Source organism: Dicentrarchus labrax, unplaced genomic scaffold (assembly GCF_905237075.1).
Source record: "Dicentrarchus labrax unplaced genomic scaffold, dlabrax2021, whole genome shotgun sequence".
Classification (NCBI taxonomy): domain Eukaryota; kingdom Metazoa; phylum Chordata; class Actinopteri; family Moronidae; genus Dicentrarchus; species Dicentrarchus labrax.
In genome coordinates, this window is record NW_026136717.1 from 7,489,310 (window position 1) to 7,513,181 (window position 23,872).

Genomic DNA, 23,872 nt, shown 5'->3' on the forward strand with positions numbered 1-23,872 from the left:
TGAAATGCCATTTGAAAACCATTCTGGACAATTAAAACATTTTATGAACAAATGTCCAGTTTATTCATCAAACACTGTTTAAACTAAGGCCCCGCCTCTGACCGAGTAGATAGCCAATCAGAGTTGAGGATAATGTAGCAGCACCTAGTGGCCAAACTGGTATCAGAGGGTAGCCTGTGCCATCCCAGGCCAGCCACTGGACACACCCATGATCCAAATCTAATGGCAAACTGTCAAGTAGTAGTTTAAGTTTAAATATTTAAGTTTTTCTTCATCACTCTGCTAGAACAAAAACATCCTCTATATCAATACTGTTGCACCTAGAATTGTATTGTTATTAGAATGGAAAAGGCTACGACACAATATTTACACTACATTATCAAATGAGGCTAAAATTCTCCACTGAACTCCAGATAAGCTAAGCTAGTTCTTTCATTTGAAGTTGATGCAGACTTGACTCATGCTGCAGTAAGGCCTTCCACATAGTTTGAGCACAATCAGCCATAAACCACTCCCTGTTATTGCACAGATATGGACGTCCCACTGCAGGAGACACATCTAGGCAGTGTGTAGACGTACTGTACAACCATATAGTAGAATAGTAGAGTGGATGTCTAGTCTATGTGCTGTGATTCTGTGCTGCAGGGCTCGCTGCGTTGAGAGAGAGGCCTCATCCTCGTCCACCATTCTCCTCTGCTCCTTTCCACACTGCATCTGTTGATTCCCTCTCTCATCCTCCTCCCCTCTCCTTCTCCCCTCGATGCTGCTCTCTCGCTCACCTCCCCCCCTTCCTCTTTCATCTTTCTACTCTGTCCTCCTCTTCCTCATTCTCTCTAGTATCTTCATTATTTTCTGCCCCCATCATTCTTTCCTCTCCATCTCCTCCGCTATCTATCTGTCTACTAATCTTTGGTCTACAGCAGAACATGTATGTGTGTGTGTGTGTGTGTGTGTGTGTGTGTGTGTGTGTGTGTGTGTGTGTGTGTGTGTGTGTGTGTGTGTGTGTGTGTGTGTGTGTGTGTGTGTGTGTGTGTGTGTGTGTGTGTGTGTGTGTCTGTCTGTATACCAGTATATGTGTGGGTGGAGGTGGGGGGGCAGCTTGAATTTCATTATTCACTCCTGCCAACACACACCAGAGAGAATGTAGAGAAAGTCTTTAATACTTACAAAAATAGGGAAACATACAGATAGTAGGGCAAAGAGTTACACCTCAACTGCGATATGAGTTGATATGTGGATGTCTGTCAGTCTGTCCGACTGTATGCAGACAGACTGACTTCTTACAACGAGCATCAGGGCCTCTGTAGAGCCTCGTCGCGCCCCCTACTGACACATGAAATAAATAGTTTTTCCACCGACAGCAGAGAGACAGATTCCCTGAAGACAAAAGACTGTAGGCGGGGTTTAGAGACTGGGCCATCTGCGTGCTGGGGAGGGCTGCCGTGTGTGTGTGTGTGTGTGTGTGTGTGTGTGTGTGTGTGTGAGAGAGAGAGAGACAGACCCCCCTATACAAGGCCTTTATTTGCATTATGAAAAAGTGGGTAGGCTTGTGAAGGTGGCCATCTCATATCCCAGCAAAACAGGAACTCACAGTTGCAGTCAGTGAGTAATATTTAACCCTTTTGTTCTGGGGTCACACAGACTCCATTTCTGTATGTGTAATAATATTAATAGTTACACAATCATCAGTTTTTTTTTTATCCTTTCCTTTTCTTTTTTCTGACCTTACTGGATTAATAAATGGTGTGACACACACACACACACACACACACACACACGCACGCACACACACAACCATAAAGCCTTGTTATTACACCAAAAAAGGAAATATTTTATGTTTCATGTGTTATATGGGCTGTGAATGAAGAAATAAGTAATATTTTTGTTTGCCAAAAAACCATTGACAGACAAAGAAATGCAGTTTGCTCTCCCCCTCAGTGACTTTTATTCAGGGACCCCAGAGAGGTCAAAGTCCCTGTTAGAGGCATTAAGCCTGTCATAAAACTCCTATAACAGAAGTAGAGCTAATGGGAATCAACTGTATATTATATGTATTTAACACTGTACATAACTATGTCGCTGTCTGTGGCAGATGTCCTAAACTTCAGTTCAAAATCAGGTTTGGAGGCATTTTCTATTCAAATATGGAAAGTCATGAACAAACTGATAAAACAATGTTTTTATGAATGTTTTAAAGAGGGGCCTGGGTCTCCATGTCTCCAAATAGAACATTTAGGCTTTTAGATCTGAAACTATAAGTCAATAATTCAATAACTCAAAAAATAATCAGCTATTTCTTATTTTTTATAATTGATTAATGGTTTCAGTATTTTTTGAAGACTGATAAACATTCTCTGCTTCCAGCTGTTCTTCCTATGATAATATATTCTTCTTAGAATTTCTGATAATAAATTAAACATGGTTGGGTTTCGGACTGTGATGGACATTTTTCCCTGTTTCTTGGGTCAAACAACGTGAAATAACTTTCATTTATTCCTGTAGGGTACACTGTGTGTGTTTCTGTACTCACTAGGGGTTTTAGGCTGTTAGTGACCTTAACGGTATCCTTTCGTGACTCATTCTATGGTCCTATAATGTTCTCACAGGGGCCTATAGTGTGACTTTGATCTAGTATTCCTCTACATTTCTATGTTGCTGTTTCACCTGATGAAATAATATGCAGCTGTTTCTTTTCACTGCAGGGCGAGGGTAGATACCACAGTCTGTTTTATGCTTCACCAGCTGATGACAGTTTGTTTGTAAGAACTGGTGTCCAGAGTGAAATAGTGCACAAAATGGAAGTCAGTCAGTAAAAGTTTAAATAAAAGTTGTCTATAGCTCATCTTTTATCCTGTCTGGAGCTTAATTCTAGGTTGGGAAGAAATAAAGGCCTACAATATGAATGGAGTGATTTCACACGCCACGTCGCCACCTAGTGTTCACTGTGATAAACTGCTACTCAGATAATCTGACTCTACAAGAAGCTGATTTCACCCTCTGGGTTTTTAAAAAAATTATTTTCTTTGTAATATGAGCAAGAGATGGGTCCCTGTTTGACTGTGGACCCATTTTTGACAAACCTGTTTAATAGATAATGTTTTTATTACTGTAAATTATAGGCTAATAACTGAAAAGAGTGGATCCATGGGAGCATTTGATGTAGCTTTTACTAATTACTTACATTATACCCTGAGATATTTGCAAAGTGAAATATAATCAGCTGTAGGATTTGAGAAATATTGTAATGTTTGTGTGATAGTGAGTTGTTTTATAATTACAAAATGAAATGGAACAAGTGTTATTACAGTAACTCCTATCATTATCTCTGTGCACTGTCCTCAATACTCACTGTATCCATGGATGATAACTTGCTCAGACTGCAGAGGAGCAAAAACATCACTACTTGCAAACATATGGACATATGAAGGTTTAACATATTCTAGCTGACTGGATCATGAGATCTACAAAGAGTAACTTCTGAGAAAGAATGCATTAAATAAAAATGAATGATTCCCCAATGCTAACTGAGCTTGTTGTAATTAAATTCTTGTAATTGTGTTAAAACATGTTTCTCCCAGCTGCCTGTAGTTATGTTTGTTATATGAATAATAATATAATACATTATGATTCTGTTAGAGAATATAGTTAATACGGAAATAAGGCCACAGGCTGTGCTCCATTGTGCTACCTGACCCTGGCCAGCCCTCTGAGGATCTGTCGTCACTTTCCAGACAAGGAAACCATATTCGCGCTAAACCAGTGCTGCGTTCAAATACTGTCGGAATAATGGCGAACAGATAATAGGCATAGAAAGTGGCACGACACATGGTAGCGTGGCCGAGCGGTCTAAGGCGCTGGATTAAGGCTCCAGTCTCTTCGGGGGCGTGGGTTCGAATCCCACCGCTGCCAATGAGCTTTTCTATATAAATTCAATGAAATCTTTCTACGATTTCAAGTGTAAATGCATTGTAATGTAAAATGGTGTATTATTGATAATCAAAATCAGCAGGATTGATGTTACAGAAATGTACTGTAAGGTGGTTTGAATCATGCAAATTCATAACTGTCAAAGATGCACTTTGTTGCAATGTCTACAATAATGGTAAAGATCAGAGGTACATTTAATGATGTGCCATCTATCTATTTTCATGAATAGTGCTCTGAGCCAGTTTTACATTCACTTAACAGCCAAACTCACCAGTCTGTGGGAAATACAATGTACACATGTATCTTCTGCTGCTCTGAATTTTCACGTTACTTTGTAAATAAAGATTTTTTTTTATACATAATGACCTTATAAAATATGATCCACTGTTGTTTAACTTCCCAAAGCAGTGTAAAACAGCTAAAGACCATCTAAAATGACTTTTACATATTAATGCACCACCAATCATTACTCACAGTGGGTCTTACTGCTGCATAATGAGTGTGCTACTTTCACTTTTGAGACTCATCATTTTACAGACGTTTATTTGCACATTTTTATTTTCATATAGTTTTTATAAACAGTCTTGTGGTAATGTGTTTGAATACTCCTTCACGACTGAGCAAACTTTAGTGAACTTTGACCATGCTTTGTAAATAAAATTACAAAAAAATATTAAACGTAACATAAACAAAAATAAACATAAAATACTCAGAAATACACATTTTAACATAAAGCCAGCCTGTTTTTACTTTCCCCAAAGTTTTTGGAGTCGGTGTTGAGTTTGAGACTCACTGAGGCTTCAGAAGTCGGAGCTCGCCAAGAGCACGTGAATGCAGCACAGTTGGACGACGGAGACGAGAGGGAAGAAAAGGGCAAAGGAGGGGACCTGTAATAAATTCAGCCTCGCACTATTGGCGCCAATCCGATTTAAAGAGAAAAACAACTAGCTCATTTTTCATTGACGTTTTAATCAAATCTGCGTCCAAGCGCCGCTGTAGTCTGGTAGCCGTCGGTCGGCGCTACAGCCAGCTAGCCTCGTTAGCACACAATCTATCATTGTGATATTAATCTGCCCTCTTCTCTCTGTCTGTACTAATAACTCAGCAACAGTGAAGCACAGGGACAATAGAGCCGTGTCTCTGCGGGGGGAACCGATCACACACAGCCGAGAAAATGGGGGTGAGTTGTACGTGTGTCGCCTGATGTGTTTTTGGTGCCGACGGAGAAAAAGGTGGATGTTTGTTGGGGCTTCGGAAAATGCGTGATGGGGTGAGAGGAGAGAAAGAAAGAAGAGAGGAAGGGAGAGGAAGAGGAGACCATGGTGGATGGATGTAGTTAGAGGTGTGGGTTAGCCGTGTAGCTGCTCTCCTCCAAACGATAGCACAATAACGCGTGCTGATACCGAGCTTTACGTGGTATTTGGACCATTATTACTGCATTGTCCTAGTCGATGAGCTCAGTTAACTTCTCCTGTATATGTGTGTGTGTGTGTGTGTGTGTGTGTGTGTGTGTGTGTGTGTGTGTGTGTGTGTTCTGCCATTGTTAGCGTGCTAGCCGCGTTAGCCACTTAGGAATGCCACATTAATGACGAGCGCTCTGCTATGCTAGCTGTTAATGCTAATCATTTTGTGTGTACATTGTTTCACCAACAAGACTGCTTGTGTCTGGGCCCACATGGTGGTGATAGATTCAAGAAGGGGGGGTTGCTGGGTATTAAACACGTACTTTCTCGGCACCGACCAGGCCTGCACTCATACTGTAAAGCTGAGTAAGTTGGTATAACTTTGGCTACTCTGTGTAAGAAGACTTGAGTTTATTCTCCACTTTCTCTCCAGATAAACCAATCCACGTGTTTGCACAGTCCCCAGCTCAGTCTGCAGCCTCTCTGTGCTTGGTACAGACTTAATGCTCCGACCTAAAGTTGGCCATTCAGTGCATTCCTTCCCATAATTGTTACTTCTCCTCTTTAGGTTTGGATCTAATGAAGGAATCGTAGCTAATGCCTGCTTGTTTGTCCATTGCTATTGTTAGTCCATGAAGAATCAGTGCGCCATTTCTGCACTGTATATATGTCACTGAAAACTTGATTAACATGTTGTAGAGACATGGAGCGTCTCAAGATTGGTATTGCATATGAAATCTAATGTACAATATAGAGCTACAACCAATGAATGTTTTATCATTAATTGAGCTATAAAATGTCAGAGCCCCAGGTAATGTACAACCCACAGTCCTGAACACAAATATGTCTAACTTTAGAATTATATAAACACATATAACAGCCAATCCTCACATTTGAGAAGCTGGGGGGGAAAAAGAGAAATTCCAGTGTTTTTCCTTGATTAATGATTTAAATGATTAACAAACTGCCTCTGATTATTTCCTGGGGTTAAACGACTAATCCTTCCAGTACCACCGTGCAGGAGTTACCCCAGAAAACAGCGCTGTTAGAAACCATGAGATTAAATTCAAGTGTCAGGCCACTTCTGCTGTGAGTCAGTGGGTGTTCATTTTCTCTATAAATTACAGGCGACAATAATTGAAGACGACTAATAATCACTATTTATGGTAGTGTGTGCTGTCGTGGTTGAAGCACGTTTATAGCAGCTGTTGAAGTGTGCGTGTTCTCTCTTTTGCGAGGCCTGGACGCAGTCAGAGTAAAACATGTGAATTATGGCTGCACCATTGCTGATACTAGTATTGGACGTCAAGCCAAGAGCAGGCTAAATTACAGTATCAGTATCAGAATTTTCCCAATACTATAGCTCCACACCGAGACCAATATGCAACATCAGCGATATAAACACCCCACTGTTTTACACAGCATTGATTAAATGTTGGTCATAATAGCTACTGATATGAATATGAATGCTCTTTTTTTATCTTGCTGTTGCTGTATTTATAGACAGGATGATCATGTTTATAATAGTAGTAAGATTGTTTTCTGTGTAAGTGTACTCGTGTTTGTTCTGCGTGACTGACCTTCATTTGTTTGTCTTGCCTTGATGTCTCTGGTTGTACTTGTTTTGAGGTTTGAGTCAGTCAGTCAGTGTTTTCATGTTGGTGTGTGTGTGTGTGTGAGACAAAACACTGGGTCTACACATGCGCACACACACAGAAACTCAGAACAATAGTGATAATTTATATTTAAAGGGCCTGCAAAGCACATAAGTGAATTAAAAACACAACACATTTTCTGTTAAATATAGTCTGATGTTATGGCTCTAACAAAGACTCTACAGTACATAAGTGGTATCAACAGAAGAGCATTCCTTCTTTTATCACACTCACTGAATGAACAAGCTCAATATGGTAGCTAATAAATGACATTTGACATTTTGTGTGCAGACGCTCTTTGATCTCTGCCACCCACTTTAATGACATCTTGTTATTTGACAAGCTAGCCCTTCTTATGCTTTTGTACCAAAATACTGCAATCCCTCTTCATATTGTAACAAGAGACTGTACAAGTCTTCAGTTGATTTTAGTTGTAGGCACACTGAAGAATGGAGTCATATCTAACCAGAGCCAGCAAACCCCAAATTATACCTCCAGCCCCACAGTGGATATATAGATAAGAAAAGGATCAGTGAATGTGTAATTGATCACGTGAAATAAGCAGGGGATTGATTAAGTGACAAAAAATGCTAAAGATTTTCAATAAATGAGTAGATCATTACAGTTCTTTTCTTGCTAGCTTGGGGGAGGGTATGAAGTACGGTTTTTATCAAACCCACATTAGTGTTCAGAAGATGGTGGAATAAGGAGCATAGGGAAAGAATTTCTATACTCCTGTCTTCCATAAGGTCCGTCTCATCTGTTCCTAATGTTTCTGCTTTTCTCTTCTGCATATCCACCACCATCTCAACACATTCCTCTGTTCATCCCTCCCTTATCCCCCGTGTTCAGAGGAAGTCCAACAGAGCAAAGGAGAAGAAAGCCCGTCGTCTGGAGGAGAGGGCAGCTATGGATGCCGTCTGTGCCAAGGTGGACGCAGCCAATAAGGTAATTAACCGGTGAGGTAGCTGTCGTCGGGTTTGGGAGTGGGCCGCTTGCAGGGCTTTCGTGGGAACATTTGGGGAGATTCGAGTTGAAACTATTGAAGGAATTGGAGTCATCTTGTTCAAGAAACCGAGGTTGAGGCGTTAGCTGCTTGCAGACTGCAAAACAAGCACAAAATCTGCTGGGGTGTAGCTCTGACAGTTGATAATGGCATGATAAGTTAAAAATAAATGCACTTTTGCGACTCTTAAGTGCTTCACATAAAAGCATCCAGCACTCGGGCCTTTATGTGCTGTTTCAGGCTTTCCTGCGGATTCAGATTACATCGAGTACGGCACTTAAAATCTCCATCGTGAGCTGTGATTTTTCTCATTTGTTAAGTTACAGTAGTAGACACAGATCACTGTAATGACACCAAAAGCTGGGGATGCCCTCCTTGCCCTAATTACACCCGTAATTGATATTCACGTACAGGAGAAGCCAAATACAGCCATATGTTTCTTTATGCATAATTAATCAGCGTTAATAAATCCTACCCATCTAGTACAACACACAACAGACTGCTCCTGCAGCTTGGAGGTGGGCTGGAGCATTGGTAAGCCTTACTGAAGCTTGAAGGAGAACAAAGCTCATACCCTCGCCTTGAGCTGAGCTGTAGTTGCTGCAAACTAGTTCTGAACAGGCCTGCCTGCTCTTATTACTTTTCTGTGTCACTTTGTCCCAAAATGGGGCACACTGTGTTGCATGCTGTTCTCCTTCTCCCGCCCCTTTCCACTGTTGATGTGCCAACAGAGAAGGAATGCAAGAAGTTCTCCCAAAGTAACATTTATTTTCGTTTATGCTCTTGCCAAAAGAAATGAATCTTGACTCAGACTGTTGTTTCAAATGAACAAATAGTGCATTCACTGCTTTAAGAAAACACCCATTTTAACCTGATATGGTAGGTTCTCCTTGGCCTTAAAATGGAGGAGAGATATGGCTGCAGTGAACAGGCCTACCAGGCACAGGCCCAGTGGCCTAAGGGGACAGAGGACCCCTAAACAAGAGCCCCATTTGTTATTGGAAAAGTCAAATGGCTCCTTCAAATGTAGAGATGTTCTGATCCTTAAATATCTGCTGATAGAAGTCTGAACTGATATCTTTTTGTATTATATACAGCTTTATAGTTCACATGTCTGAGCCCAGGGGTCCAGCGTCTTATAATCTGTGCAAGAAGAGGAGTATTCTTAATTTGAGATGATAATTTTAGTGCCAAGGAAAAGCTGACTTTGTGGGCGCATGCAATCAGTGACTAATGGGGCTGTAGTACTAATAGCCCTGTAATTTTCCTGCCTATATGGGACCCAGTTGGCCTATTTAGGCTCCAGAGAAGGCAGTTGAGTCTGGGGATACTAAGGTTTGAGGTACGGTCTATTTTGGGGGGATTTACTGCATTCACAAGTGAAAGAAGAGTTCGAAAATAAAGAAGTGTAGGGAGTGCAACCAAGGATCTTATTCATTATTAATCTGTCTTTTATTTTAATGATTTTGTTTTGTCTAAAAAACGTCAGAAAACAGTCAAAAATATACCCACTTAAATTTCCCAGAGCCCATCTTGACATCTTCAGATATGTTGTGTATTTTGTTCACTTTCATTTGGGATGAAGAAAAATGACTAATCCTTACATTTGAGAAACTAGAACTAGCAAATATTTGACTTTTCTTGCTTTGGAAAATGCTGATTTTAAGCAATCAACCACTAATTACTTCAGCCATACAGTAATAATCTTTTTTAGAATTGTTTTAAGGCCTGAATCAAAAATGAGGCAAATTTAAAGCCACAGCTTCAGTATCTTTTGAAATATGTGTGCATAAATGGGGGGGCAGTGTAATAAAAGTCGGGCCTGGAGGGGGAAAAGACTCAATACTTTTTGTGTTTTGAAAGCCTCTTAAGCTAATTTTGCCCCTTCTCCTCACAGCTCGACGACCCCCTGGCTGCCTTCCCAGCCTTCAAAAAGTACGACAGAAATGGGTACGCATTGCTTTGTACGCCTACAAAAGACTTATTCACCATTTCATGAAATACACACTTGTTTCATTTTCTACATGGAGGGGCCAGTTGGTCTGCCGAGAGTATTTATATCTGTTCTTCTTTTAGTGTTTCTCCCGCTTTGCCACAGCATATGCACACACACACACACACACACACACACACACACACACACACACACACACACACACACACACACACACACACACACACACACACACATTCTTGATGTTACTGACCCTGCTCACTTGTCTTCCCATCCAGGCTGAATCTGCAGATAGAGTGTAAGAGAGTGACCTCCCTCAACCCGCTGTCTGTGGAGTGGGCCTTCGAACTCACCAGAGCCAACATGCAGACACTGTAAGACGTCCTTTCGGTCCTGTTGTAGTTAAAGGCGTAGGGACAGGAAGAGAGTGATGAATGGACAGGCTCATATAGATATGATTGGTAGATTGCAGCTGGGAAGTAGTGCAGACGAGCCAGAAATTCTTAGTGTGCGAGAGACGTTGAACAGCTACTGAGCAAGATGTGGATCAGTGTTTTTATTTGAATTAGACCAAGAGCTGAAGAAATGGAAGCAGAGAAATTACTACAGTTTATCTTCTCTCTCTTTTCCTGAATTTGAGTAGTGTTCAGCTTAGCAAATGGCAGCCAGTCAGTCGAAAATTTTTTTGCTCCATTTGGGGAAAATGTGTCCTTTCTGAGTGGCACTGCCAGAGCAGCCTGATGATGGGGAGAAATGGGAGGGTAAATTCACCGTGTGTGTTGGAGTCGACCCATTTTCTCTCCGCTGTGCTGCAGGTATGAGCAGAGCGAGTGGGGGTGGAAGGAGAGGGAAAAGAGGGAGGAGATGAACGACGAGAGGGCGTGGTACCTACTGGCCCGCGACGGGCGACTCCGCCCCGTGGCCTTCTCTCACTTCCGATTCGACGTGGAGTGCGGGGAGGAGGTTTTATATTGGTAAGGCATGCCGTCCACAAGTTTGTGGTTCCAGCAGTAGCTTTTATTTTGACAATCGCAGACTTTTTTTTCTTCCTGTGGTGTAACTTGTCGTCTTGACCCTGCAGCTATGAGGTGCAGTTAGAGAGCAGAGTGCGGAGGAAAGGACTCGGCAAGTTCCTCATCCAGATACTACAGCTCATCGCTAACAGGTAAAATATACAGCTGCAGTCGTTGCTGTGTGACTGTGAGATTCTGATGCTTCTGCATGAATAGCTTTGTTCTCTCTGCCCTTTGGCTCATAACTTTAAATTTGGGTCGTATTCTACACGGTAAGACTGATGATCCCATCAGTAACTTTTGAACCCATTTACTGTAACTGAACACTTTTTTCACAATGTGGTTTGAAGACTAAGTTTGGTGTCATTCTACCTTTTTTTTTTTTCCCATGAAAAGACCAAGCCTGTAGGCCACCTTTTCAAGTGACATCTTCCTGTCATGTGAAAGTAATTGTTTCTTTTCTGCTCTCTTGCTCTTTATGTCCAGTACGCAGATGAAGAAAGTGATGTTGACAGTTTTCAAACACAACCACGGGGCTTACCAGTTCTTCAGAGAAGCTTTACAGTGAGTATACTGGCTCTACAAAGGGGTTTTGTTTTTGAATATGGAGACATGGGAAGTATAAGGAAACTTATGAATCAATGAATGACTTTGAATGTTGTTCATTTCTGTAACTCTTACTTACGTCTCGTGAACAAGCTGATCTAAGGAATCTCCGTGCTGTCACAATTTCTGTTCATGCATAAAGAAAAAGTAGGCAGACACAAAGGGTGACCGTGATCTAATGTACACATATGCAACGTGTCCGAAGCTTCGTTTTTTCCCTCTAGAGCAGTGTTTTTCTACCTGTGGGGTCGGGACCCACACAAGGGGTCGCAGGTTCAATCTGAAGGGTCGTGAGATTATTAGCAGGATATGTAAGCAGAAAAAACATACTTCTACAATACAACAATTTCTACAACACTTTCCTGTAATATTTGCTTTTTTTTCTTGCAAATCACTGGAAACTTTTGGGTTTTAGCCTCTTTTAAATAATGATTCAATAAAATCACTAAACATGTTCAACAGATTTTTGGGGTCCCAAGTAGATATTAGTTTGTTTCCCATCCCTTTTGGCTTCATACTATACCACACTAGATCAAACTATATATAGTATGGGCTGCTTTAATCCCACCTTTTTTTTTATGTGAACATGAAGTCAGTCAGTATTATGTCAGTAACATGTAGTAAGTAAGTGGCGTTTCCATTTAAAATCAGGCTAATAAGAGCAGAAGAAGACGTTTAAGTGTTGGCAAAAATGATTCTTCCCATTTCACAATACTCCTCTCTCCTCTCCTTCATCCTTGTTAACTTACCTCTTTCTTTCTCTCTCTCTCTCTCTCTCTCTCTCTCTCTCTCTCTCTTTTTTAGGTTTGAGATCGATGACACCTCGCCAAGCATGTCCGGTTGCTGCGGCGACGACTGCTCTTACGAGATCCTCAGCCGGCGGACCAAACACGGCGAGGCCTCGGCGGGACACACCCACGGGGGCGGGCACTGCGGGGGCTGCTGCCACTGATCCGCTTCAGCTACAGCTTTTACGATTTGGTTTAAAAGCCAGCAACTTTCATGGCTGTGTGTGAAAGCTTGAGCTGCCTGCTACACTGCAAGCGTTTTGAGTTTGAACGGCTGTAGATGAACCGATGGTGGAATACCTGGCTACAGATATTGATGTCGCGTTATGGATTGAGATTTACGTGTTTGTTTGTTTTTTTTGTGTATTCCTGCTACAAAAAGCAGTAAGCAGTGTGAGCTTTCACACATAGCTCCGGTTGTTGTTTTTTTTTATTTTTTTTTTTCTTTCCTACTTCTTGGTCCAATGTCCAAGCTCATCTTTCCTCATTCTCTTATCCCAGTTAATGATGACAGTTATTGGTTCCCAGTCAAGAACAAGCTAAAGCATTGCTGACATCCTCTACCACTCCAATGAACCTCATCCCATCCTGCCTCTCATCTCCTAACCTGCTGTACTGTATTGAATCATTCTGCAGCGCTTCTCAAACTTTTGCTTCGGACCTAAAATTGGTTGCTGGCCTAAGGCTGTATTATAGAAACTTACTACCTCAAGTCAAGATTGCTTAAGCTTAAGATAGGATTTAGTGGTAAAAATTGATTAATCATTCCCTCACTCAAATGACCACTTAAACTAAACCGATAGGATTTTTATGAGTTAGTCAGTTCTTGTGATACAGCCCCTGGTTTCTTTGGGACTTGAGACTAACTAGCTGGTTTCGCTGGTCCCAGGATTAGGCTGAATGTATTCACATTTGGGTCCCAGAAGAAGCAGTCTGAGAAGGCTTGCTGTCTAATACCACCTTTTTATGTTGCAAGTTATATGCACATATGGCTTGTAAGTAATATTTTTTTTTTCTGTAACAATAGCACTGCAGCTATCAGCAACTGCACTGTTTTGAACCACATCTGTCCGTTATACTACTGTTGACAAGGTTACAGTACAATATTAGCACTACCCATCTTCTCTGCTCCGGTCTCAGCTAAATGTATAGACGTCTCCCCTGCTTATAATTAAAAGAAAAAGTTAAATTTCTCATCATCTGTTGCTGTAGACCTGCATCCAGCCCAGAAAATAATGCCAGTGCGACCCTCTCTGGCTCATTCAGATGTTCAACTTTAACTGTCAGCTATATTTCTTCATCAGAGGTACAAATCATGAACTAACACTCGGTTTCCTGCTTCACTGAAGACATGGAGTTCTTTTAGTTCATGAGGTCATTCACTCTCATTTTCACGCTTTCTTCCCACCATATTTCTCTCATTTCCAAGCTCTCAGATACAAATGGGAGATTCACTTGCCTATAATGTGTTTTTCCATGCTTCACTTCTGTGAAATCCCATCCCCCTTTCTCCTGTTGGTGCCTCCGTTCTCCCTCTATGTCCCAAAGGTGCTGAACGATGACTGCAGATCTGTTGCGCTCGTCTTTAGTCACCTAGTACAATTGCATTACTCCTGCTTGCCTCATCGTTCACTGCGTTTCCTTCGCTTCATTGTTGATGATAAACAAGTTGATGTTGACGCTACCTTTAGCTGTATTTAAAAAATACTAAAACCATCCTCCATCCCTTCTCTTACATATTCTGTTAGCATGAGCAAATCATATTGATTTAACATGGATGAGGATTGGTAGAAGTCACCGCTTCATTATGTGGCCGTTTGAAGCTGAATGCTGTTAACTTGGAGGAAGGAACAATGGATGGATGGATGGATGGATGGCTGGATGATACAAGTAATTGCAGAGCACTGAAGGTGTTTTTTTATGGTCGTTATTCCTCCTCCTCCTTCTCCTCAGTCGTCAACTGTTTTCCCAGCCCACCATCATTAGTTTGCATGACAAAATTACATTTTTTTTTTTAACAAAACTCGTAGTCTAAATCAGGATTACACAACAGCAGTGCTGCTTCTGAACTTAAGCATCACTGTTTGAACACGTGTGTAAAATCCTCATGTGGGTCTGATGGCATTACTTTAATATTTCATACAAATCTCCCATGAACAGCCGTGCATGTTAGTATGTGAAAGGGAGAGTTGTGCGACATTTAAAGTTAATGTTGCGGTTTCCTTTAAAGCATCTTGGCACAAAGTCAGTGCTGTGAGATTTGGGTAAAGTTGAACAGTGCGTCCGCTGCCGAGATCTTTGTAGGAGTTCCACATAGGGTTTTAGATGTCACATTACTAGTCAACCTAGACAGGCTGCTGTAACCACCTCGATCTTGTTGATTTCATGTCTGTTTTGTACAAAACCTTCAGGGTATTTTTGGACCGTTTCAAGTGCGAGTCAGCCGGGTTAGAAGCACTATCTAGAAACCACCATAAAACCCTTTAATTCCAGGACTGTAGTCAGTTTGTACAGATTGTACTTGTGGGCTGGAGGAGTTAAAAAGTCATTACTTTACACTACTGTGGATGTAAAGATTGCTCTAGTGTGGCTGTGAGGGACTTCAATTTGTATGTTTTGTTTTTTCATATCAAGGCTCAACTTGAGATTTCATACAGACCTGACATACCTGGTCAAAATATGTGAAACGGGGAGACTGAAATGTGAAGACACGTTCTTAGAAACTCCTAAATACCGAAATAATCTGTGTTACACAAGAACAAAATGTTATTTATCACCAAAAAAGAAAAACCCTTTGGATGACCAAGCCCAGATCCTGGGGTGAAAGTTTCTTGTTGTTTCCAGACTGGGTTGAGACAAAAAAAAAAAATTCAGCATCTGGAGACGACCTATTGGTGTCTCTCGCTTGTTTGATCATGAAAACAATTAAACAACATATTGCTTGTTTTAGTGTTAGAATACCTTCTGATACGTACAGTAAATCATTTTTTGTACTGCATAGGTTACAATAAAAAGAGGATGTTGTACATAATGGTAGTATATCAACCGACTGACAGTCTCTCTCTCTCAGGTTAATCAAACGTAATCGAACCTCATCAATTTCATTTCAACAGCCGTTTTGTCAGTTAGCTGTTCGCTGGATTGGATTGGCCACAGCTCTGACCTAGAGTCAGTTTTTGTTTGCGTGTCATGTCGTATTATTTAAAGAAAGTGAATCGAAGAACCGTATCTAAATTTTGACTTTTAACACAACTAGGAAAGTGATTTTATTTTTTATATGTTGCAGTAAAAACAAAAGCACCTCAACTGCTCTGCCTTGAAGGTGTGAAAATGCAAGAAAATTAAAGACACAGTGTGTACTGACCCTAGATCAGCGCTCAGTTGTTACATTCAATCCAGATGGGTGGGCTGTCTTTTAAAAAAGGCTCACTTGAAGTCAAAAAGCTTTTGTGAAAATATCCTGAGTTTGAAAATGAGCCTAAACTTAACCAGTTTATTTTAAGTCAGTGAGTACTTTTATTTTTAAAAAATGGTTACATACCCTCACAAAATCACAGATCCTTCTCTTGGTCTTTTCTCTGTGTGTGTATATATATATATAAGCTGTTGTGGATCCATCTTCATTTTCATTTCTTGGCCTTTTACAGGTTAAACACTTTTTTAAACATGATGTTAAAAAAAAACTTCCATGTTTGAGAGTGAGTGTTACAGTCCTGTCCATAAACGACAATGAAAGGGAAAACTAAGTCATTATGCCTTGTCAGTGTTTTATTTGTATGTTACAAATAAAGGAAAGTTGTTTGACTTTTCAAGAGGTGCTTTTTTCCCCCCATTTATGATGATTAATTGTTCTTTTCAAGGGACAAAGTGTGTGTGTGTGTGTGTGTGTGTGGTGTGTGTGTGTGTGTGTGTGTGTGTTTTTTGTGTGTGTGTGTGTGTGTGTGTGTGTGTGTGTCTGTGTCTGTGTCTGTGTGTGTGTCTCTGTATTTCTGCTGTTAATAAATTAATGTGGTTAAAAATGATAGAAATTGAAACAGTATGTCAAAATTAGAACTTTGTAACTTAATTTTATGACTTGAGTAAAAGCTATGAGATGGCGTGTTAACAATTGTACTTAAGTATGAGAAAACAAGAGTCAGTTGTCATTTTGGAAAGATTTGAGAGATTATTTAAATTTCATTTTGACTTAGGATATCATTTTACTTTTATATTTTAAAAATGTTTCCCATGTTAACTTTTGAAATGGGAAGTGGGCTTTCATGTTTACTGGAGCAAACGTACTATTTTAATCCACTTTACAAGACATCAATGTTAATATAATGGCCAACGTATGTGGAACTCTTCGTGGTTGTGGTTCTGAGGGGACTCCTTACTGCGTTGCACTGAAACCGGAAGTTGTTGGTACATTGATGCAAGAATAAAGTGTCCTGGCTGTGAGTCGGATGGATGAATGGATGAATGGATGCTCTGATGCTCTGAGGTGCCTTTGCTCACATCTGTCCAGGATGACATGAACGATTGAACTGCACTCTCCTGTCCTCCACGAGCTCCCGCCGCCGGTGAGTGACGACAGCGACCGTCGAGATATTTTATGTTCAAACTAATTGTCAGACTGACATAAAAAAAATAATCAGAAATAATAAAGAATAAATACCAAGGAGTGATGCTTTTGTGTGGTCCTGTCAGCTGCTCAGGGTACCATGGCAACCAGGATGAAGCTGAAGCTGAAGACTGTGTTTGTGCTCTACTTCATGGTCTCTCTGCTGGGCCTCGTCTATGCACTGATGCAGCTCGGTAAGTGGTCAGCCACACTGTCTAAATCCAGACTTTATCCATCACCACAACACTCCACTCCAACTCCATCAGGTCAGTCTGACAGGGGGAGAAAACTAAACTGAGCTTTAATAAAATCTATAACAGTTAACTTTCCCAATGTGTTTCCCAATTTACTATAAAGGCTTTCAAATGGGTTCCATGACAATGAATGAGTGTGGTAATATGGGCAAAACTGAATAACAGGCAGCCATTATTCAGTCCTGATATAATAATTAGAGCTTTAACTTCATTACGAGGACGTGAGATGAGACACTATAGGTCCCTCGGCACTGACCCTTACCATGCAGTGGCGTGTGGCTGGATATTCAGCATATCCTATTATTTATCCTATATATTGTTTTATTCTTATGTTTGTAATAATTGTTTACCTTTGGGAAAACAAGACACAACTCAAAAATGAAGACTGTGAGATAATTAGTCATGTGACTTATATGTATTTATCACACCAGTAAAGTCATTTCAGTGGTGGCTGATTTTGATCCTCATACAATGAATAAAAAGTTAATAAGGCTAAACATTTCCATTGTGGTCGTGATCTTTTACAGAGGTTACAAACGCACAAAATAAAACAACCAACCAAACAGAGCAGCAGTTGTGTATCCAAGTTTCACAAGCAGGGAAATCCCTTTTTGCTCCTGTACTTTAAACTTGTGTTGTCTGTTCCTAACACTCTGCAGGTCAGCGCTGCGACTGCACAGATCACGACTTCCCTAAAGACCGTACCATATCTCAACTGCGGGGGGAATTGCACCGTCTTCATGAGCAGATAAGGAACTTGGATGTGGCCAAACAGCCCCAGAAACAGCCTGCCAAGCTGCCCACCATCTTTGTCATCACCCCGACGTACGCAAGGTAGCCAAGGAGCCTCGCCTACTTCCATCTCCATCCCCCTCTGTTACTTTTCCACATACAAACACGCCGTTCCTTTCGATTTCTGTCTGTCCAGATTGGTGCAGAAGGCCGAGCTGACTCGTCTGTCCCAGACCTTCCTCCATGTTCCTCAGCTCCACTGGATCGTGGTGGAGGATTCGCCGCACAAAACGCCACTGGTGACGGAGCTCCTGGGGAAGAGTAAACTGAACTACACACACCTACATATGCCCACCGCCAAGGACCGCAAACTGCAGGAGGTGCAGACATCAGTCTTTCTTGTTTTTGTCCTTTTCAGTTGAAGTCAAATGCAGGTTTTTTTTGTTGCTATTTTCAATTCAGTATTATTCCTCAGTTAAGTATGAACAAAGGAGCGTTTTTAAACTTTTGGTCTGAATGCTCACTCTCCTCCTCAGGGTGACCCCAGCTGGCTGAAGCCTCGTGGAGTCGAGCAGAGGAACGAGGGTCTGCGGTGGCTCAGAGTGGACAGAAGGGCTCAGCCAGGAGGAGACAACCAGCAGGGAGTGGTTTACTTTGCTGATGACGACAACACGTACAGCCTGCAGATATTTGAAGAGGTGGGTGCTTTATGATCCTCAGCAAAGTCTACAGCCGAGGAAGTGTCTGTTTTAAATCTCCCACGGTTGAGCAAGAAAAACTAATGTCCTCTCGTCCCGTCTCAGATGAGGAGTACCCAGCGAGTGTCGGTGTGGCCGGTGGGGCTGGTTGGAGGGATGAAATATGAGAGGCCCGTGGTTGAAGGAGGAAAGGTGGGTGCTTTTTATGTTCTGGTTTATGAACTGTGGAGATGAATAAGTCTGTGTTTTGCATCAACAGTTCTCTAATACAGAATATGGTGTTTTTGATTGTTCTTCTAAGGTGGTTCGCTTCCATACCGGTTGGCGTCCCAGTCGTCCCTTCCCGATGGACATGGCCGGGTTTGCCGTGTCCCTCAAACTTGTCCTGGCCAATCCAGAGGCTTGTTTTGACGGCGAGGCACCAATGGGCTTCCTGGAAAGCAGCTTCCTTCAAGGACTGGTTACAATGGACGAACTGGAGCCCAAAGCGGACAACTGCTCTAAAGTATGAGTGTGTGTGTGTGTGTGTGTGTGTGTGTGTGTGTGTGTGTGTGTGTGTTAGAGAGAGTGAGAGAGGAATGGAGAGTGAAAGATGTCTAAGTTTTGAAAGAATAGTCTTTGTCATGTATTATAGTTCAGAGCAAATGATGAGTGTGAGATGCGTTTATGGTCTTGGAGATTTTTTTACATTTAAGTTAAAGACAGACTTACTAGTTGAAGTGTATTTTAAGGTGAAATGTTGTATTTCCGTGTCCATTCATTGTGTGTGTGCCTTGTAGGTGCTGGTGTGGCACACACGGACAGAGAAACCGAAGATGAAGAGAGAGGAAGCTCTGCAGGCTCAGGGACTGGGTTCAGACCCTGCAGTGGAGGTCTGAGGAACACACACAAACACACACACACACAAACACACACACACACACACACACTGTAAGGCGTACTCTGCTGTTTAATGCTGCATATGTAACTCTGCGTTGTAAATACTGTAAAACAGAAAAATATCTGTTCGAGGTGACATTTAAATTGAACTGGTTTTGACTGTCTGTTGTTCTGTGTCTGGTAGTAAATGTACGTGTGTATATATTGAGTGAGTGCTGTTAAAGCTGTGCTAACTGTATGTTAGTGTACGTATCAGGGTTTTTCTTTGGTTTTAGTCAGTTTAGTTGTCCTTGTCCAGCAGTACAGTGAATGAGGACTCGGGAGTTTGAACAGATGCCTGATGGGGGCGCCAGGTTTTAATTTTGCAGAGCTGTGCTGTTCCACCACAATACACTTTTGCTTAAAGCTGGAGGAACGATGAACACAGACGTCCATTCGTGCTTTATTTGTAGATGTTAACTTGTGCTCAGTGGGAATCCTGCAGTGTAACTCATTCCTGGCAGCAGTTAGATATTTAGACCTACACCAGGTCTGGCTCCAGCCTTTAGCCTCTGTTTCCTGTGCTGGTTGGATCTGATCTGAACCTTTTCTGTCCCAGATACAGTTGCAACGGAGCACTTTATTCATGCATGGCTTCGATTTTTGCGTGATTAGTGTCTGTAAGTCCGTATTCAGCCATATAGATGTTTGTTTTTGTTTTTTTATCACCATCATAGGCATGATAATAATCTCTGTACAACCAGTCTAATCAAAATGTCTGCATTTGCTATCAAGGTAATAGTATTGTGAAGCATAGGTGCATTTTTCCACAGTAAACAATAGTCATAAGCAGAAGCCACGAAACTCACCAGTTAATTAAAGGAAATGCTAAGTAATAATTGCCTTGTATTTATTACACCTATACACACATACACCTGTGTAACAGACACAACTGGGTCAGCATAGCAACACAGACACCCAATATTTCCACGCCCAGTGTAGCTTTAGTGTTAAAGCTTAAACGCTGGTTTTCAAGAGAGTCATAGCACAACAACAAAAACAACAACAACTAGTTCGAGCCAGCATTTTTATGTGTGTCTTTTTAGTGATGCTTTTTAAAAACATAAGGCTTGTGGAATTAATTTAGAAGTCCTGAAAGAGGGAACAACTCTACCGAAGCTCATATATATTCCTTATGCAATAAACAAACACTAAGCATGCATCCATGTTACATTTCCACACTCTGATGATGAGAAAAAGACTTGAATTAGCCTTTAATAGGCAGGAAATCCCTGGTACTTTACAGTAGCAGTATTTCAAGACTATGTTTGAAAAAAAGCTTCAAATATGAATTGAAGTACTCGAGCTGTGCTTGATTATCTTCCGTCTCACCCTCTGAAGTTGGAAGATTAAAGAGCAAAATAACATTATAGCTCAAGCAAGTGCTCCTCAGCTACTTTTGTATGATACTGTAAAACAAGCTAGTGCCTGCTTCAGTGTAATTAGTGCCTGTAAGTCAGTTCTCTACTGGTGTATACTGTATTTATTACTGTAATATTGTTCTTTACATTGTACAATGTGATAATGTCTGTTCTTGGCCTTGAAAATAAACCTAGTAGATAATGTAAAACATGTTTGGTTGCGTTTGTGGTCTTTTTTTTTATTAAACTTCAGTGATTCATGATGATCTCTAACTAGTTTTTAGCTTTGACAGTCGGAGAGACTGTCTTCTGGTAAAATGGAAGACTCACATGCTGACATATGGTCAGTGTTTGGGAGGAATGTGCATACAATGGAACATCCCTGTTGTAAAAGGAGGAACTGAAGTATTGTTCAGCTTTTGAGATAACCGCTAGATGAACTTCTGGTTGAGCTTGGCCGTGGTCACTAGGTCTGATGGCTCCACAACATTTACAAAAACTTCCTCAAATCATCAAAATCCTCTGTCATTTATTGATTTTTGATATTAATATTAATGTTATCTTCTTTGAAAAACAATAAACATAATTTAAAACTATTAACAATTTGTCTGAACTGGCTCCTTTAAAAGGGACCTGAAAGAGTCCTGATACAGTACGACTTTAACCTTTCTCCACCACTGCAGATGAAACGTGACCATGTCAAACTAAAGACCTTCAGTCTTGTACCACATTTTGGACTCTGACCCCGACCAGTTTAAGAAATGCTGACTTGACAAAAAAGTTGAATGAGTGTCTCAACTGGCAGCTTAATGTGCTTTATTTGAAACGCAGCCAACAGCACATCTGTTCTCTGAGTGTGTCAGGTAATACTTAACACTGTCACACTTCAGGCTTGTCTGTGATTTTTATCACTTTGTCGTCGTTTGTTTGTGCCCTAGTACTGAAATGTACCTTTCGGGCTGTTTCTTTTATTTTATTATGTTTATTAGACAGCTGTTACTAGTTTATTTTGAAACATCAGTTTATAAAATAGACCTTTTTCACTGCAGCCATTTTGACATGGATTAGTAGGGTAAACACAAATTTTTAAGACGGTTTCATTTAAATAATGTTTGAATCCCAAAGAGATCAAATGATCCAAAAATGTACTAAAAACATTAGAGGAAAGTCTAAAATATTAACAGAAACTTCAAAATCACTTTCTTTACCGTCCCATTAAGCGTCTCATGACCCCTCTAGTTTATTTTTTAACTACTGGACTAAACTACTAAACTCCACCATATAAGGTAGTTAAATCTAGCTCCACTGACCACCACTTACACACTAATAATCTAATAATGTTAAATATGACATATGATTTGCAGAACAAGTGCTTTTATTTTCATACTTCTGTTCTTTTACTTAAGATTTTAAATGAATAACTTTTACTTGTAAAGGAGTATTTATATAATTATATGTAATTATATATTGTGGTATTGTTCCCACTAGCCTCTCTAATTCTATGTTGTAGGTTTTCTCCAGTTTCACCACATCAAAATCAACACTTACCATCCGACAGTACCAAAACCCTAACTTGTCCCTGCTTGACAGTGACCATGGCAACCAGCTCCCAGCGTCCGGTACCGTCATCGGTGATTACCCACGTGGGCGGAGAGTCTCTAGCCTCAACACAGCTGAGGTTTTTACAGGCCTGTGTGACTGACAGCTGTAACGCCCTTGCCTGCTTATTGACTATATACGGAGGGTTAGGGAGGTGTGAGTCTACCTCATCGCCCAACGTTCACTCACACGGGGCTTGTAAGATGAAGGTGGGAGATGAGTAAGGGGACCTGAAGTCATAGAGCCAGACACACACTGTCGTTTGATCCACAATGATTCACTCACAGACGCCTGTAGACTACCTGTGCCACCAGAAAGTAGTTTAATTACTATAAGTATCATCATCTGCACTGCCACGCTTTCACCCCTCCAATAACACGTCCCGCACTTCATTTAATGCGTCTGTTTGTGCGTATGTGTTTTCTCAATGTTGGTATGTCCTCCCACAGGATGCCTGCGTGTGCATGTGCAAGAACTGTACATCCTGAAGTTGATATGGGAAAAACAGGTATGTAGATAATTACCCAACACACACACACGCACACACACACACACACACACACACACACACACACACACACACACACACAGAGAGAGAGCTGAGCTGCTCCCACTCCCTGTCCCACCCAGACACAGTGTTTACCATCCCAACAGTACGATAACATTAAGTGACCGAGCTCTTTCATTTTATCTACACACACACAAATTTTCCATTAGGATATACCAGCTTATCAGTAAAGAGTAGTGTTCTGCACACATTAGTGGATATGAAGGCAAGTTATCTTATTTCAGAGGTGGCCATTTTGAACTTGCGTCACACTTCCTCAAACCAAAACATGTTTTAATCTAATAAATGTTCAGGCTCAATCAATTATTATTCATTATTAATGCCATGGATCAAAAAAGACATTTTATTTTATTTTTTTACAGTAAGTGCAGTTACAGTTCTTGTGCCATGTAAGCAGTTAGCAGATTATTAACGGGTTATTAATGAGAGAAGACCCTTTACATTTTTACAAAGTCAATTAAATGACCTCTGACCAGTTGGTTTGACAATTAAACTCAATTTAGTTTTGTAACGTCAGATTAAGGCTGGATTAATTAAAGGTACTAACTTTCAATAACTTTAAATTCAAACCTAATTAGCCTTTTGATTAAACTGTGTACATGTTTAAAGGTAATTCAATCTGAGATGGACCGATATATCAGTGAGCTAATATTATCAGCCGATGGGGTGATCACAGTCATATTGAGAGTCAACGATTCAAGGTTATTTTATTCAGTCATTTACAAACGCAATTCTGTAGAATGAAATTCAGATATAGTTCCCTTTATGCTACTTTCAGTAGTCTCACACA

At 40.8% G+C, this 23,872-nt stretch overlaps 2 protein-coding genes and 1 non-coding gene across 3 annotated transcripts; all 3 read left to right on the forward strand.

Annotated features, from left to right (window-relative positions):
* The first annotated feature begins 3,827 nt into the window (after positions 1 to 3,827).
* On the forward strand, positions 3,828 to 3,909 carry trnal-aag (transfer RNA leucine (anticodon AAG)). Its single transcript has one exon. It is a non-coding gene; the product is annotated as a tRNA-Leu (tRNA).
* An 840-nt stretch (positions 3,910 to 4,749) lies between these two features.
* On the forward strand, positions 4,750 to 16,164 carry naa40 (N-alpha-acetyltransferase 40, NatD catalytic subunit). Its single transcript, XM_051429568.1, has 8 exons — positions 4,750 to 5,107; positions 7,838 to 7,933; positions 9,889 to 9,941; positions 10,224 to 10,319; positions 10,761 to 10,919; positions 11,027 to 11,110; positions 11,445 to 11,522; positions 12,369 to 16,164. Exons 1-8 carry the CDS (start codon positions 5,102 to 5,104, stop codon positions 12,514 to 12,516), a joined length of 720 nt encoding a protein of 239 aa, XP_051285528.1. The 5' UTR covers positions 4,750 to 5,101; the 3' UTR covers positions 12,517 to 16,164.
* Positions 16,165 to 16,727: 563 nt separating this feature from the next.
* On the forward strand, positions 16,728 to 21,128 carry b3gat3 (beta-1,3-glucuronyltransferase 3 (glucuronosyltransferase I)). The gene is made up of 8 exons (XM_051429567.1): positions 16,728 to 16,911; positions 17,039 to 17,146; positions 17,866 to 18,040; positions 18,135 to 18,318; positions 18,475 to 18,636; positions 18,742 to 18,828; positions 18,938 to 19,141; positions 19,416 to 21,128. Exons 2-8 carry the CDS (start codon positions 17,053 to 17,055, stop codon positions 19,512 to 19,514), a joined length of 1,005 nt encoding a protein of 334 aa, XP_051285527.1. The 5' UTR covers positions 16,728 to 16,911; positions 17,039 to 17,052; the 3' UTR covers positions 19,515 to 21,128.
* Positions 21,129 to 23,872: the final 2,744 nt, after the last annotated feature.

Excerpts from the sequence above, each read along its gene's own strand:
- b3gat3 (XM_051429567.1), top strand. The coding sequence starts at position 17,053 with ATGGCAACCAGGATGAAGCTGAAGCTGAAGACTGTGTTTGTGCTCTAC. Across the intron at positions 17,147-17,865 it reads CTATGCACTGATGCAGCTCG|GTCAGCGCTGCGACTGCACA; the intron begins GTAAGTGGTCAG and ends AACACTCTGCAG. Across the intron at positions 18,829-18,937 it reads CCGTGGTTGAAGGAGGAAAG|GTGGTTCGCTTCCATACCGG; the intron begins GTGGGTGCTTTT and ends TGTTCTTCTAAG.
- naa40 (XM_051429568.1), top strand. Across the intron at positions 7,934-9,888 it reads AGGTGGACGCAGCCAATAAG|CTCGACGACCCCCTGGCTGC; the intron begins GTAATTAACCGG and ends TTCTCCTCACAG. Across the intron at positions 9,942-10,223 it reads AAAAAGTACGACAGAAATGG|GCTGAATCTGCAGATAGAGT; the intron begins GTACGCATTGCT and ends CTTCCCATCCAG.